Source organism: Podarcis cretensis, assembly GCF_951804945.1.
Source record: "Podarcis cretensis genome assembly, chromosome: 2".
Lineage (NCBI taxonomy): Eukaryota > Metazoa > Chordata > Lepidosauria > Squamata > Lacertidae > Podarcis > Podarcis cretensis.
In genome coordinates, this window is record NC_137171.1 from 108882033 (window position 1) to 108899103 (window position 17071).

The 17071-nt window shown below is 48.7% G+C and overlaps 1 protein-coding gene across 2 annotated transcripts; it reads right to left on the reverse strand.

Annotated features, from left to right (window-relative positions):
* Nucleotides 1-546: 546 nt before the first annotated feature.
* SH3BP5L (SH3 binding domain protein 5 like) lies at nucleotides 547-16513 on the reverse strand. 2 transcript variants are annotated; one of them, XM_079963756.1, is made up of 8 exons: nucleotides 16440-16513; nucleotides 13655-14325; nucleotides 11015-11140; nucleotides 9790-9852; nucleotides 8267-8395; nucleotides 6266-6427; nucleotides 3910-4083; nucleotides 547-2264 (listed from the first exon to the last, which is right to left on the reverse strand). In XM_079963756.1, exons 2-8 carry the CDS (start codon nucleotides 13868-13870, stop codon nucleotides 1863-1865), a joined length of 1272 nt encoding a protein of 423 aa, XP_079819882.1. In that variant the 5' UTR covers nucleotides 13871-14325; nucleotides 16440-16513; the 3' UTR covers nucleotides 547-1862. The 2 variants fall into 2 exon arrangements, with proteins under 2 accessions (XP_079819882.1, XP_079819883.1); XM_079963757.1 differs by lacking the exon at nucleotides 11015-11140.
* Between the last annotated feature and the right edge of the window lie 558 nt (nucleotides 16514-17071).

The window sequence follows — 17071 nt, forward strand, 5'->3', positions numbered from 1 at the left end:
GGGGACCAGGGAGAAGCGTTTGAAGGATTTTCTGCACCAAGTGCCAAAACAATTTGCCTGGTATTGGGCACCTTGACTTTGTGGGTAGGCAGTGCAGTCCATTCTCAGGAAATCATTTGTTAGGTGAGCGTTTGCATAATGAGTCCATGATTTCCATTTATTCCTATGGGGAAATTTTTAATGCGTTCCCGACCATAGAATTTCAACCCCGGCATGAGGGGGGTGGGAACCAGGAAAACCCTCTGAAACCTTGCAAAAGGCAAACAAGGGGGAAATGCTCTCATTTGTCTGATCTATCCCCTTACCTTCCCTTCCCAAAATGACTGCACACGCAAAAGTGAGACTCGTTTGAGGTTGCTTATTTGTTTGCAGTACTACGCACAGGTCTGGCTGTTTGGATTTCTGAATCTGTGGTGTGTATAGCGAGGTTTGGGTGTTAATTCAAGTTTGGATAAGTGAATCTGTGCATAACGAGCGACTGAATATGGGATCTGTGTGTACTTGGCAAAAAAACAAAACACCAAACAGAAAGAGAGGGAGGAAAGGTTCTTTTGATAGGGCATAAACTTTACTTTAAATAAAATACACATCAGAAGCAGGTCATACAAACACCCACGCGCGCACGCGCGCACGCACACGCACACGCACACACACACACAGAGTCGCTATCAGGCTGCCTCAAACCAGCAACTGGTTCTCATCACAGCCAAGGTCTAGCAAATTTGTTCTGAGAGGCCAAAACTGCCCCCATCCCCAGAAAACAGAGACACGGGGGCCTGTGGAGACCACTGAGGAGGGAGAAGAGAGAAGGGCTTTCCAGACCCACCTTTTGCTACTTAAATTAGTGCAAATGTCATCGCCATGGAGCAAAAGTGCCTCCCATCTTTTGACTGGGGCAAACAGGGATGTACCAAGTGGGTTAGATAGGCAGGAGATGTCTCAATGGAGGGAGCCTCCCGCTGCCTTTCTTCTCTCCTGGTAGCGCTGAAAGGCACCCTCAGGCTGCCGGTCTCTCTTCCCAGCTTCTGCACCGAGAGCAGATCACGTGTCTACACACTGGAGAGGCTATAAAGAGACTGGTGCCTGCTATTATATATCTGTTGCTGGGGCGAGATAAATGAATGGCATGCCTCATTTTACTGTAGTGTATGTCAAAAAAAGCCCCATAGGGAGCGCAAGAGTTCCGTTTCTTTTTTAAAAAGATATTTTACTATATCGCAGTCTGTGGTGGCAATCCAATGAAAGCAGACTGGGGAGGGTTCTCTAAAATGCAGAGGTTTTTAAAAAGTCGTCTTCTCAACACCTACTCAGCCACCCAAAACAAATCATGTAAAAAGAGCAAGAACGAAGCAGCAGCAGCCTTTCCTTCCTGCATCCTTCCCTGCTTTTCTTCCCTCCGTTTCAAGCGCTCCAGCCCACCTGGAGAAAGATGATGGCGTCGCTAATAAGCCAACAAACCTAAGGTGAAATGTGCAGGGGCGCAGAATTCTTCCCAGCACACAGTGCTCCCAGGAAACAGGTGCATGCTGGTGGGGAGGGGAGAGGGGGAAATAAGGGGCGGGGGAAATGGGGGCTCGATGAATGGGGGCCAGCAAAATGCTCGAAATTTCCAAGCAACTGGGGCCTGGGTGCACAGAGGACGGCAGGGCGTCTGGGTTGCGCCAAAGGCTGCAAATTGCGGGGGAAATTCAGCCCTACAGGCCGCACTTCAGCAGACGGGCCCAGCATAACCAATGCGCTCCCAAGACCTGCCTTTCTCTGCGTGATCATTCCTTTTGTGCCCGACCCCTTCTTCTCCCCATTTCCCCAGGAGGTCGGGGGCGAAAGGGGCTGCAGCAGGGAGCGGGGGTGTTAGGGGCATGTCAGAGGCTGATGCTGCGGTGGTGCTTGAAGGGGTGGGGCTGGGCTTCGCGGCGCTGCTCCCCCTCCTCCAGCTCGTCGCTGTTGAGGCTGGCGGCGTCGGACAGCCCCAGCAGGTGCTCCACCGAGTCGAATTTCTGCAGGTCGGAGGCAATGGTCTGGAAGCTGAGCACCGAGAGTGTGTCGGCGGAGGCGGCCGGCTCAGGAGGCAGCGCCGCCGCACCGTAGAGCAGCGCCGGGCTGGCCTCGGCGCCCACTGGGGAAGCCCTCCGGCCCACCAGGCGCTGGAGCCTCCGGGCATGGATCTGTTCACTGATCTGCTCCAGGTTCCGCAAGGCCACAGAGTAGCGCATCTTGGCCTGGCCCACCTGCTGCTCCAGGGACGTCACCCGGGCCTTGTGCTCCTGCACAGCAGAGAAGGAACAGGTGAAACATTAGGCCAACATGCACACCAACCAGGCTTTTTTTTATTTTTTTTTATTTTTCTGGAAATGATTTCAATTTTTTTTTTTTTTTACTTTGACAAAATAATACAGTGGTACCTCAGGTTAAGTACTTAATTCATTCCGGAGGTCCGTTCTTAACCTGAAACTGTTCTTAACCTGAAGGAGCACTTTAGCTAATGAGGCCTCCCGCTGCCGCCACGCCGCTGGAGAACGATTTCTGTTCTCATCCTGATGCAAAGTTCTTAACCTGAGGTACTATTTCTGGGTTAGCAGAGTCTGTAACCTGAAGCGTATGTAACCTGAGGTACCACTGTAATCATAAATAAATAAGAATAAAAATGTGTACCTCACCCACGAGACCATTCCATTGTAACTATCCAACCTCCCCAAATTTCAACACCTTTTGCGATGGTTTGACCCCTTTCCATTTTAACAGTACCCATTCTACAAACAGCTTCCATGTCTTCTCAAACTCATTTCTCCTGCATATTCCACGTGCTGCCTTAATGGCATGGGTTCATTTATCATTAATAGCTGTATCCCACACCTCTTTATACCATTCTTCTATTTTATATTCTGCTTGCCCCTTCCACTTCCTAGCTGTAATAATTTCTGCAGCTGTCAATAAATTTATGAGCGAGTCCTTCACAGCCTGCGAACCTTCCACTCCATTGTAAATTGATAATAATGCTACCTCTGGACTTTCGATCAGCTTTAACCCAGTGATTTATTTCTGTTATCTCCTTAAACACCCTTTGCCAATAAAAGTGTACATATTTACACCCCCACCACATGTGAACATAATTCCCTGCTGCCTGGCATCCCCTCCAACATAACACCAAATATTCCTTGCTTGTTTGATTTATTCTGATACCGTTATTTTTCGCTCTATAGGACGCACCGGACCATAGGACGCACCTGGTTTTAGAGGGGGAGAACAAGAAAAAAAAATTCTCCCCCTCTCTGCTCAGCGCCCCTTCAGCGAAGCGGCAGGAGAAACGGAGCCCCTTCCATTTCTCCTCCCACTTGGCTGAAGGGGCGCTGCGCAGCTCTCCCTCTCTGCTGAAGCCAGGAGAGTCTTGCTTTCCTGGCTTCAGCAAAAGGAACCTGAAGCCTGCGGAGCACAGCGGGAACTCGTGCTGCACTCCGCAGGCTTCAGGTGACTATCCCTGAAGCCTGGAGAATGAGAGGGGTCGGTGCAACCAGGCTTCAGCGAAAGCAGGCTTCAGCGAAAGCAACGCGAAGCCTCCAGAGTGCGGAGAGAGAGCTCCCTCTGCACTTTGGAGGCTTCGTGTTGCTATCGCTGAAGCCAAGGAGCCTGCATTCGCTCCATAGGACGCACACACATTTCCCCTTAATTTTTGGAGGGGGAAAAGTGCGTACTATAGAGCGAAAAATACGGTACCATCTCCAAACTAATTTATAATAATTTTCTTTTATTCTTATAGACAACACTTTCAACGTACCACGCATTTAAACCCTCAGGCACTCACTTCAAACAGTGGCAGATCCCCCCACCAAAGGATTCTGGGAGCTGTCATTTGTTAAGGGCACAAAGGCTGCCTGGGTAGGGCGAGTCCTAGGACCCAGAGGAAGGTCTCACCTCAAGGATTTGGTTGAACTGGGCCTTCAGCTCAAAGTAGGGCTTGCTCTTCACAATGACCCGCTTCAAGGACTTCTGCAGCGACTGCACCTTGGCCTCGGCCTGTTGGCAGAGCTGGGTGACACGCTGGTGCTCCCGTTCGCTTCGCAGGCGCTCCTCTTCGGCCTCGTTCACCTGAAGGGCGGGAAAGGGGCAAGTCAGAGCGAGGATGCTCTCCAGGCCTTGAAAGCTCACACTAGGAACCTCCCACCCACTCTGCAGTCACTTTGTCTTCCCCAGCAACCAATTCTTTCCCTCTTCCTCTATTTTTTTCCCCATTTTTTAAATTAATTTTCCAAAATTTTAAACTAAAAAACAAACATACATCATAACTGTACTTAATCCAATCTTAATAACATTGTTGAGAGACTTCCTCAAATTCCCTTTGCAGATAGGTAGCCGTGTTGGTCTGCCATAGTCAAAACAAAATAAAAAAATTCCTTCCAGTAGCACCTTAAAGACCAACTAAGTTAGTTCTTGGTATGAGCTTTCGTGTGTATCTGAAGAAGTGTGCATGCACACGAAAGCTCATACCAAGAATTAACTTAGTTGGTCTTTAAGGTGCTACTGGAAGGAATTTTTTTATTATGTTTCAAATTCCCTTGACTGAATTTCATTATATATCATTGTAACGGATTTCCAAAACAAAATCTCATAAAATTTACTTAATCCTCTTAACATCTTTGTTTCTTTCCATCTTTGCTTTAAACATAATATTCTATAACTTCACATATTTAAATCCTTAGCCTATCTAATTTTTTTGCAAGTATTTCTAATAAATTTATCTTAGCATATTTAAGTAAGTAATCTTTGAAGTTCTTCCATTCTTCCTGGTGCTCCTCCTCCTTCTGGTCACGGACCCTTCCGGTCAGGTCGGTTAGCTCCAAAAAGTCCATCATCTTCATCTGCCATTCCTCTTTCCCTCTTCCTCCAGTTGGCAGAGATGCGAGTGGTATGTGAAATCTCCCAACCTTACTAACTTCAGCCCTGTGTGTGCCTGAAGGTGCGTCTCCACCCCCATCGCTCAGCCTGAACACTGAGGTCCAGCTCCAAGGGCCTTTTGGTGGTTCCCTCACTGCAAGAAGTGAAGCTACAGGGAACCAGGCACAGGGCCTTCTTGGTAGTGGCACCCACCTTGTGGAACACACTCCCATCAGATGTCAAGGAAATAAATAACTATCTGACTTTTAGAAGACATCTGAAGGCAGCCCTGCTTAGGGAAGTTTTTAATGTTTAATCAATAATTGTCTTTTTGTTGGAAGCTATCCAGAGTGGCTGGGGCAACCCAGTCAGATGGGCAAGGTATAAGAAATTATTATTATTGTTGTTCTTGTTGTTGATGGGCAAGGTATAAGAAATTGTTGTTGTTGATATTATTATTATTATTACAGTGGTACCTCAGGTTAAGAACTTAATTCATTCTGGAGGTCCGTTCTTAACCTGAAACTGTTCTTAACCTGAAGCACCACTTTAGCTAATGAGGCCTCTCACTGCTGCTGCACCGCCGGAGCACGATTTCTGTTCTTATCCTGAAGCAAAGTTCTTAACCCGAGGTACTATTTCTGGGTTACTGGAGTCTATAACCTGAAGCGTCTGTAACCTGGAGCGTATGTAACCCAAGGTACCACTGTATTATTATTACAGTGTGTTTGATGGTATGATCTGTATCCAGCGGCGTAGTGGCAAATTCAGGAGTGCAGGGTCTTTTTATGATATTCACAGCCAAGCCCCCTTCTAAGATTAGACAATAATCTGATAATTATACAGTAACAATGAGAGGTGTCCTACAACGATCGGTGCAAATCTCCACGTGTTGCCTTTCAGCTAGATCTGCTGTTTTATGTGCACATACACAGGCACATGATTTGGAGTGCTCCTTATCTTCCTTAAGAGTGCTCTGAGCTGCGTTTTCCATGAAGGTCCACTGAACGTCACAGAATTCGCACACCGTTGTCTTGAAACTGAAGCACCTTGCGCTTCCAGCGTCCCCAAATCCTAGCTTTGGGGCAACCAAAGACTAAAAATCTCCCCTTCCATGCTGGCTGGGTGGCTCTAAGACACCGAAGAAAGGGACGGACCCTGCTCCAGAAATAGCAACAGGCCTTCAACCTCCCATGACTCCAGACCACTACCCCACTGGAGGGACTTCCAGTCCTTTCAATGTTGGTGGGCCACCATCACCCCTGAATCTGGCCAGACTACAGCTGCCACCGTCCCTGAGTGTTGACTTGTGCTGGCTGGGGGCTGATGGGAGACAAGAGTCTGATGACATCCGCAGGGTTGCAGGCTCCCAATTCTTGTAGGCCTTCCCCCTCACCTTGCACGTAGCGTGGTTGAGCATCTCCTGCCAGGTGGGGTCCAGCCTGTTTTTATCAGCCATGACCCCCTGCTCAGCCACGAACACCATCTCCCGGGCCGCGTTGTGCATGCTGACGGCTCGCTCGTACCGCAGGGCAGCCTTCTGGGTCTCTTGCTGTGCCTGTAGTGAGTGGAGGAGAGAAACGCAACGCAAACAAAAATTCCATTAAAAATCCCCCAAGCTTTTGTTTCCCCCCAGAACACACATACACCCCTCTCCCCTTGTTTTAGGCACTCCCTCACCCCAATTCTCTCACTCACACTAGCTAGAGCAGGGTTAGCCAATGTGAGACCACCTCTGGGTGCTGTTGGACTCCAACTCCCATCAGTCCCAGTGGTCAGGCATGATGGGAGCTGGAGCCCAACAACATCCCGAGGACACCACATTGGCCAGCCTTGATGTAGAGTTATAATCAGAGAGGAGGGAAAGGTGGAGATTTGAAACACACAGGGAAAAGAATTACATGGTGCAGCTCTTGCTGGGGTGTACCACTTCAGACATGGAGGTGGCACGTTCGACTGCTCCCTTACTTTAAATAAAGTAGATCTCTTCATATATAAAACTACAGTATCAGAAAAGAGCCTGCAACAGAATACCTCTTCGCTGACAGGCAGTGTTAGAAATTAGCCAGGCGCCAGGAGCATTTTGCAACCAATTGCAACCATGCAGAGATCTCTGGATGCCAGACTGGCGACTGGGGAGAAGGATCTGAAATAATTTCCTTGAAGTTTGAATTTGTGTTATTGTTTTATTTGATGTTTTAATGTGTTGTTAACCACTTTTGAGATTTATTCTTTAAAATATAAAGCGGTATAGAAATTGAAATTAAAAATTAAAAATTAAAAATTAAAAATTAAAAATTAAAAATTAAAAATAATAAAACTCCATTCGGGGGGGGACTCCACCCCACTGTGGTGACCTTAACCTAGGTTTAAAGTGCCATTTCGCATTTAGATTATATATCTGAGTTTCTAACAGTGCTGACAGGGTAGGGTTTTAATTAAGTGCAAGTCGGCTATTTTGTTTTGTTTTGTATACAGTTATTCATGTTGACAGACACCCACATCATCATTGTCACGTCATCCATTGACATTCATGTTATCTGAAGCTGCTAATTGTGGGTTTTGGTCCTCCACACTGCTGTAAGCCATTCCGGACAGGATATGCCCGGCTGTTTAAAGCTGGGAACAGGATTACGTGTTGCTGATAGCATTGTGTTTACATTATTCCTCACAGGTAAAGAATGGGCCTTCTGCCAGAAGCAGCTCAAAAACCCAAGGTCCTGCCAAGAGCCTTTCAATCCATTCCTCCCCCATGCAAAATATTTCATAAAACAGCTTAAATCCTGCTTATAAAATCAGTTGTCCTGTGGCAACTCCCTTTAGCCTCCAATCTTAGGTACAAGGGATGCAGAACAGGGGTCAGCAGCCAATAGGAACGAGGCAGAATTTTGAGAAAGTGCCGTGGGCACCAGTCACAAAATGGCTACTGTGGGAGAGCAGCAACGCAAAATGGCTGCCATCTATAAGATCAGAAAGGGCCCACAATATGGTGCAGGCCTCCCCGCTCAAAACAAATGAGGAAAAGGCACCTACATCGGCCATCACTGTGCTTGCTCACAAGAAGCAGCTTTGGGTGGAAGGCTGGGTGTCCAATCCTGGAACCCAATGAAATATGAGCAAGCGCAGAGTGGTGTTCAATGTGCAAAACAGGAATTCCGAAGGAAAAGCAAACTATTTCTGACACATTGTGGACTTTTAAGGGAATGTTTACTGAGACTTTTCATAGGGGCAGCTTCTTTCCACTTTTGACAATGACTTGTGGTTATTTATGACACAAAATAAAGCTTAGAGAATTCTGGAACCCCCAAATCGGATCCTTTAAAGATTTATTGCTCTACAACAGCTGAAGAATAGTGGCAGCTTCAGGGGTGAAACAGAAGGAAATGTTAACAGATACCTCCTTGGCCAAGCGCCTGGCCTCGTAGTAGGGGCGTGCTTTCTCGATACAGTTCCCCAGCTGGGAGCCCTGAGCATTCAGCTTCCTGGCAGACTCCGACAAGATCCTCCGATACGTGGTACGGGCTTCCTGTTGAAACCAATGGCGCAAAGTATGTCAGTGTTGAAGGAATCGGCCTGCATTAAATGCATGCCGAAGATGGATTTTACGGGTTGCTGCAGTGCCGTGGCTGGCCCCACAGAGCTCAAGTGCTGCGTGAATCATATATGCACAAGGGCGGATCACACAGGGTGTCTGGAACGCATGGTTACTTCGCACACCATATCCGTGGGGCCCTGATGGAGGTGCACTGCTGGTGCACGAAGCTGCAGATTGCAAACAGGTAGTAAACACGACCCCATCACATTTCGACTAAATATCAGGAGGAGGCTTCCTAATGCTAGGAGGTGTTTGGCTGTGGAACAGACTGCTACTGGTTGTGGTGAGCTCTCCTTCCCTGAAGGCATTGAACTGCAGGCTGGACAGCTGCCTGTCAGAGATACTGCAGCTGCACTCTGCAGATCCTGCACTGAGCAGCGGATTGGGCCCCCAAGGACCCTCCTATGACAACCACAACTAATAATAATAATAATAATAATAATAATAATAATATTTTATTTATATCCCACCCTCCCCAGCAGAAGCCGGGCTCAGAGCAGCTAACAACAGTAAAATAATACAGCATTCTAAAATCAATTCATTATAAAATCAGTTCAAATCAATTTCATGGCAACCATTGGGCTAGAGTTCTGTGAGGATTACCGAAGGAGGTGGTCAGACTGTGCCTTGGCCAAAGGCCTGGTGGAACAGCTCTGTCTTGCAGGCCCTGCAGAAAGATGTCAAGTCCCGCAGGGCCCTAGTCTCTTGTGACAGAGCGTTCCACCAGATTGGAGCCACAGCCGAAAAAGCCTTAGCTCTGGTTGAGGCCAGACCCTTTTCACTACAACAGGAGTCTCTAACCACCAACCAGCCTTGAGACACAGGGCTGTAACTTATATTCAGAACAGACCCATTGAAATGAATGGCCCTAATTTGGTCATGCTGATTGCCACCCTAACCTTATTACATCCGTGGTCCTCAAAGTATGAGGCAGGTCTACATGGGGAAGGATGAGCTGCAGACGACTCCAAACAGAAGCCAGAAAACAGAGCTTAAACTGAGTCGTACCTATTAGCTGATATTTTCCTTTTATTTTGTTTTACCGCAAGTATCTTTCAGCGTCACGTTAGTAGAGGGAACAAATTACCCCACACAAAAAGGCAATTTTCAGTGCAATCCCTATACATTTAAGTTACTGCAGGGACAATTTCCCTCCCCAGTTCACTCTACCAAACGCGCCATGGTGCAGGCGGTGAGTGAAACTAGGGACATCTGCCTGCTGACTTGCCAAGGGATAACGCAGCCTCCGTGGAGGGACAGAAGGCAGGAAGTGTTCGGAAGCGGAAGGGATGCTGAAATTGCTTTGAAGGTGCTGCCTTACTCACATCCAGCTGCAGCTCCACTCGATTGATCTCTTCGTTGGCCTGATTGAGGTGTTCCAGCTCCTCCTGTGGTCAGAGAGAAAGGCAGACTCAAGAGACAGGCACCGGCATAGTGCAGAAGGACACATTTGTACAACTTCCGCCCCTTCATTCCCTGAACCCTTTCCTAGCAGGTTTATAAGAACCCAAGAGAAGTGGCTGGATCCAGCCACTGGCTCATCCTAGTCCAGTAACCAATGGGACGCCCGGAAGCAAGACATGACTGCTACAGACTCCCCTCTTGCAATAGGGACGCGGGTGGCGCTATGGTCTAAACCACTGAGCCTAGGATTTGACAATCAGAAGGTCAGCGGTTCAAATCCCCGTGACAGGGTGAGCTCCTGTTGCTCTATCCCAGCTCCTGCCAATCTAGCAGTTTGAAAGCACACTGGTGCAAGTAGATAAACAGGTACTGTTATAATGATTATACTCAGTTTACTGCCTCCAACAGTGAAGTTATCAAGTGTGGCCATTGTGGCAAGTAGCCATTGATAGCCTTGTCTCTTTTTGTGCTCATGCTCTTAAGGTGGAATGGGAAAGAATGTGTTGATTTTTATATTTTCTTAGATGAGCACTTTTTTAAATTTTTTATTAATTGTCATCATCATCATGGCCCAGTTTCATTTCTGTTTTTATATTTGGCTTTAATCCTTTTGTGTGTGTGATTGCTATTTTTATTATGTAAGATGCTCTGACACACTTTGGTGGGGAAAACAATATAATCAATGAATCCTCCTCCTCCTTTTTAAAAGCCATCCAAGTTGGTGGCCGTCACTGCCACTTGCGAGAGCAAATCCCGCAGTTTAACTTTGTAACTCTTGAAAAGGTGTCGGCATATGTACCTGGCACTACCTGTAAACACATGCAAATTGTTACTAGGACGAAACCTGCATTCCTCACAATAAGTGATAGAAAATTATATGCAGCTGCTTGCTGGACATATTCTGCTTAACAGATAGAGCATATGTATATATAAACTGGGGATCTAAGGCAACAGAGAATGAATAGATGGAAAGAAAGGCAGGGAAGAAAAACAGTCAGGCCTCCAATTCCTACTCCTGAATGTAGAGGCAGAAGACACACAGAGGGACTCAGGTTCAGTCTTGAAATCTCCGCCATCTTGGCAGTCCCATCAACTCCAGCCAGCATGGTCAATGGTCAGAATTGATGGGAGTTGTAGTCCAGCAACCTTTGGTGGGCCCACAAAAGGTCCCCCATCCTTGACTTCAAAAATCTCAGGTAGCAGGGCTAGAAAACATCCTCCTGCTGCTAAAGTTGCAAAACAATGAAGCAGGGACGGAGCAATGGAGAACTTCTGAAACAACAATGGGACACTAGGTCAGCCCAAGGCATGATGGAGAACAGCAGCAACGGATAGACATAATATATTACAAGGACAGGAAGAAACATTAGGGACAGAATAATTGCCACACACAGGAAGAACAAGGAGAGAGCCTGAATGCTTCGCCTGTAGGCATATAAATCATTTAATGTTGCATAAACCATTTAATGTTGAATGGAAATTGTTAAAACTGCAGTTGCAATACAAGGGATTGTTATTTCGACTGGAGCGTAATTGAAATTTACGAACGCAGAAGTAAAGTAAATCATCAAGCCACCACTTCTAGCATGCGGAGCGGGGCCATCTAAATTGTATAATTTGGTATCTCAGTGATTGGTATTATTAATTTGGGATTGTTATAATGAGGCTACGGTAATTGAAAAGTAATAAAATTATTATCAAAAAAAAGAAAAGAAAAAGAAAACATCCTCCTCACCTTGGGACGCCCAAAATGCCAGGAAGTCTCAAGAGACAATGGAGTGTGCCTCTGGGGGTGAAGTCAAACCGCTGACTTAGCAGCACCAAAGTGACCTCCCTGGGGCGCAAGCCTGGGCAGTGTGTCTGGAGGTCATGGGCTGCCCAGAGGACAAGACCCCGCTCTCGGCCTCACTGATGTGGTCCAGAAAGCAGGACAATACATTTGGCACCTCCCAGGTGCCATTCTGCACATGCTATAAAGGGAAGTGAGGGGCAGATGGGGCTCATCAACCTGGGAAGGTGGGAGAAGGAAAACTCTTATCCTAAACTCCACTGTCTTTTGGGTTATCGCTGGGAGAAGAAAAGGCTAAGGAGTAAAACCCTACACAAATCCAGAGTGCGGTCCCTACCTTCCACTGGGCTGCAGATTTGAAGCGTGGTACCCACCCACACAGAATGCGGGTGGCGCTGTGGGTTAAACCACAGAGCCTAAGACTTGCCGATCAGAAGGTCGGCGGTTCGAATCCCCGCGACGGGGTGAGCTCCCGTTGCTCGGTCTGGGCTCCTGCCAACCTAGCAGTTCAAAAGCACGTCAAAGTGCCAGTAGATAAATAGATACCGCTCTGGCAGGAAGGTAACTGGCGTTTCCGTGCGCTGCTCTGGTTCGCCAGAAGCAGCTTAGTCATGCTGGCCACATGACCCGGAAGCTGTACACCGGCTCCCTCGGCCAATAAAGCGAGATGAGCGCCGCAACCCCAGAGTCGGCCATGACTGGACCTAATGGTCAGGGGTCCCTTTACCTTTACCCACCCACCCAATTTAAATTCCTCTCAGCAGTAGCACCAAACAGCAGGAAGGGCTGGGGGGGGGGCAGGGGATGAGATGGCAGCGGTCGTGACACCAGCCCAGGGGTTGCAATTGCTGATGGTTCTTAATGCCAGGCCTGTAAATAGCAATAATCTCCCGTACTCTCCCCCAGAAATAGATGGATAAGGTTTTTTTCCTGGGGGAAATGTACCACTTGGAAAAGGGCAGGGAGCTTCCTGGTGGCTTAAGCATACTGTTCCTGGCAACCCCATGATCACTGGATGGACGAGCATTTTCATCTGTAATTGCTTTCAGAATGTTTTTATCTGAAATGGTTTTAACTGTTTCGGAACGTTCCCGCCTTGTTTTTCCTCTTAAATGGTGTATTCGCTTGCCGCCTTGGGCTCCTTGGGGAAGAAGGGCGGGGTATGAAAACCAATAAATAATGCTAATGGTCCCCCGTTCATCCCATGACTGTAAATGGACCCACTTAGTTTCCACAGGGTTGCTGCGCTGGGTGGGTGCCAAGAGCCAAACTTACTGCTGCTTACTTTTGCTCAAAGGAATTTTTGCATTTACTAAAACAAAAATGCTGGCAACTAGCCCTAAGGCAAAGGAAAAAAACAAACACACTATTGGGCCATTCTGTTCCTGCTTGATTGGAAATGCTAAGTGGCTTGCTGGCAGCAGGGCCAAGAGGCGAGTCACAGTAGTTCAACTGGTTTCTGTCCACACTTTCAATACAGCCTTAGAGCAAACCAGATTACAAGCTTACATGGAGCAATCCCCAAAGAACTGAATAGCAACCCAAGCCCTCCCAGGCCTGCCATCATGCAAGAGAATGCAGGAAGAAGTACCGTACTGGTTTCCAAGCACAATTCAAAGTGTTGGTGCTGACTTTTAAAGCCCTAAACGGCCTCGGTTCTGCATACCTGAAGGAGCGTCTCCACCCCCATCGCTCAGCTCCAAGGGCCTTCTGGCAGTTCCCTCACTGCGAGAAGTGAAGCTACAGGGAACCAGGCAGAGGGCCTTCTCGGTGGTGGCACCTGCCCTGTGGAACACCCTCCCATCAGATGTCAAGGAAATAAACAACTATCTGACTTTTAGAAGACATCGTAAGGCAGCCCTGTTTAGGGAAGTTTTAAATGTTTGATGTTTTATTGTATATGCTGGAAGCCACCCAGAGTGGCTGGAGCAACCCAGTCAGATGGGCAGAGTAAAAAATAAAATAAAATAAAATAATAAAAATGCTATCTTTCTTACCTGGATGCGGGGGTCAAGCTCCTCCTCTTCCTCCTGCTCCTCTTCTTTCCTCTGGGAAGTTTTGGCATCACCGCTGCCACCGTCACAGATGGCTTCAGGCACGGGTGTCCTCTGCTCCTCTCCCTCTTCGGTGGGCGTCCTCAGCTCCCCGGGAGGTGTTTCCCGCCCATCACCCATGTTCATACCCAGCACCAACCTCTGGTCAGAGTCCTCCATGCCCAGCTCCGCGCCCCTCTGCAGCCTCCTCACCCGGGCGGTTTGGCCTCGTCACAGAAAGGCAGGCACCATTCTAACGCCAGGCCCATCCACAGAGCATTGGCACAGCGCTTCTGGGTTTGCAAAGATGCATTTGGCACGCGCGGCAAGGGAAGCAGGCGGAAATTTACAGCGCTGGTCTGGAGAGCGATGGGGCACCCTCCCGGGACCAGACGCTGACCGGAACAGAAGAAAGGATGCCAGGCGATTCTTTGAGGAGCTTAAAGGGGCTTTAGTCCTGGAGGTGCTGAGAGAGGCACATAGCAGCAGTTGCTCACTCACGGAGGGGGTGGAGAAAATTCCCCACCAGGCATATCCTCCACCCCCTCATCTACAGCACACCCTTAAGGCACCTCCTCCAAGGCCGCATCCAGCAGCAAAGGCGAGAGAATGGAAGCAGTCAAGCGCAGGCTGGGCTGGGGGGGGAAATGAAAAAGGAGACTGGTTAATTATGCATATTGTAAAAAGGTAAAGGTAAAGGGACCCCTGACCATTAGGTCCAGTCGTGGCCGACTCTGGGGTTGCAGCGCTCATCTCGCTCTATAGGCTGAGGGAGCTGGCGTACAGCTTCCGGGCCTTGTGGCCAGCATGATTCTGGAAAACCAGAGCAGCGCACGGAAACGCCATTTACCTTCCCACCGGAGTGGTACCTTGTTATCTACTTGCACTTGACGTGCTTTCGAACTGCTAGGTTGGCAGGAGCAGGGACCGAGCAACAGGAGCTCACCCCATCGTGAGGATTCGAACCACCGACCTGCTGATTGTCAAGTCCTAGGCTCTGTGGTTTAACCCACAGCGCCACCCGTGTCCCAATGCATATTGTAAAAGGCAGCAAACAGCAAAGCTACATCCCACTCGGCCAACTGCAAACTCTGTGTGCGTTTACACATTTGCAATCTTATTCCGGTTGTGCCACAAATTGCAACGATGCCTAGGAATTTAATTCGGACCTATGTACCTCTGGCACCTGAAAATGTTATTCTGGCTTCAACAAAAAGTGACGCAAGCATACAGCAGAAGCCGCCCACCAGATCTGTATCTAGATAATCTCTTGCCACAATGGTTACATGTCACAATGAAGAGCGTTGCCATGCTTGCCACAACTATAAGAGGTTTGAAGCTCTGCCAGGAATGTTTATTGCTTTCTTCTAGGCATCTAACACGACAGATAGGAATAGGAATAGGTTGTGGGAGAGGCCACAGGGAGCTTGCAGCCTAATGCATAAAATATTTCTAATCACGTTTAAATATTTAACAATTTGTTCCTGATCAGTGTTGATTCTCTCCCACCCTAAACATATCAGCGCCCGAGATAGATAATCCACATTTTCCAGATTGCTAGATGCCAAGAACTCATTTCTAGGCTTCTGGGAACACATGTTGCCATAATAACTCTATTGTTCTTGTGACAGCTCAGTCCTGTATCTACTGCTCCTAATCAACAGCACACAGTTCGTATCAGATCAGCTGTTTATTTATGAACACACATAGTGCCTGCTGGAGCTATCAGGACCAAGATCATTTGCCTGTGACCTAAACTGCTTCTCTCTTTGTGCGTTCTGAGTTGCAAGATCAAAACCGCATAAACTTCAGAGCTGCTTTCCTATAACTCTTGAAAGGCTACTGATCATTATGGAAGATAAAGCAGTAAGAGACGGGACAAACATCCCACTGCCCTAGCTGCCTAGAAATGATAATCACCCTCCTCACCACCCCTCAATTTCCTTTCTGATGCTACCATCCCTGCCCATCTTCAAATCCTTTTAAATCCTATGAAGCATTGGGCATGCCTCAACAGCCCTCTTCCCTGCAGAAGCAGAGTCCAAACATGTCTAATTGAACCAAGAATATTTGCTGTGAGCCACCCATAATGGCTGGGGAAACCCAGCCAGATTGGTGGGGTATAAATATTAGTAGTAGTAGTAGTACTTCCCTTATCCACTCACTCCTGCACCTCCCCCAGTTCCCCCAGCCCCGGTCAATATGTAGATTGTACACTACTTGGGGCAGGGACCTGTCCTTATTTCCACCCACCCCCCATCGTCTGCCAAACATCATAAACATTGGCAGCACCGTATGGAAACGGTCAATTGCTGTTGTTGCCTTTCGTCTTCAGCTGCGCCCTATGTGAAATCTCAATCATCCATTACTACTACTACTACTAATAATAATAATAATAATAATAATTTTGCGCCACTCTCCGCTTAAATAAGGGCTTTTTCCCTCTCCGGGAGCTGAACCACCCACCCTTGCCAGTACCCCTACCACCCGGCGGTCGGTCGCTCCCTCGGCGGAGGCGAGGCAAGGGAGGCTGCCAGCGCCCAAGAAACCCCCCCCCCCTTTGAACCCAGGCTCGAGCTGCCATCGCCCTCCTCCCCCCGCTGGGCCTCTACGCGCCGCCTCCAGCGGGGATCCCCTCCCTCTTTTGCGTCGGCCTCCGGGTTCCCCTCCCGGGGAAGCGCGCGCAGGGAAGCCGGAACCACGGGGCCCCCCTAAAAAAATATTTTTTTAAAAAAATCGCTCTATTTACCTCCAGCTCCAGCTGCAACCTCCTCCAACCCCCGCCCAAGCGGAAACGGAAATCCTTCCTCTCCCCCCCCTTCCCCGACCCCAGGGAAACCACCCTTCCCTTGCGCCTTGCCCTCGTCCGTACAGCATGGCGCTCTCCATGTCTCCAAACAGGGCGGCTGTTTTTGCGCAGCGCGCATTTCAGCGCCCGCCGTGGGGTCTTTGGGACGGGGAGGGGGTCTCCAGACAGGCGCGGGACGGGATTTTTTGGGGGGAAAGGCAGGATATTAGGCTTCCAAAGGACGGTTTGAAGACGCCCGCCGGGAAGCGCCATGTTGCGTTACGGACAAGGGAGGCCCTGGAAGCTGAGCTGGGCGCGCAAGGGCTTTTCCACGCAGCCCGGCCGCCTCCGCAAGATGGCCTCGTGCGCCTGCAAGGGAACCCAATCTCGCGGTGCATTTTCGTGCTGCGAGGCTGGAGGGTTTTTCTTTTTCTTTTTAAGGCCATCGGAGCCGGTTAAGCTTGCCTCTGAGCAGCACTCTTAGGATTGAACTGCGCGTTGAGCCTGCCCCGGGCAATCGGCGGCTGAGGCTCGTCGTGGGATCGGTGTTCTGGACCACGAGCAAAGCTGGTCTGGTTTGGCTAACTCGCTTT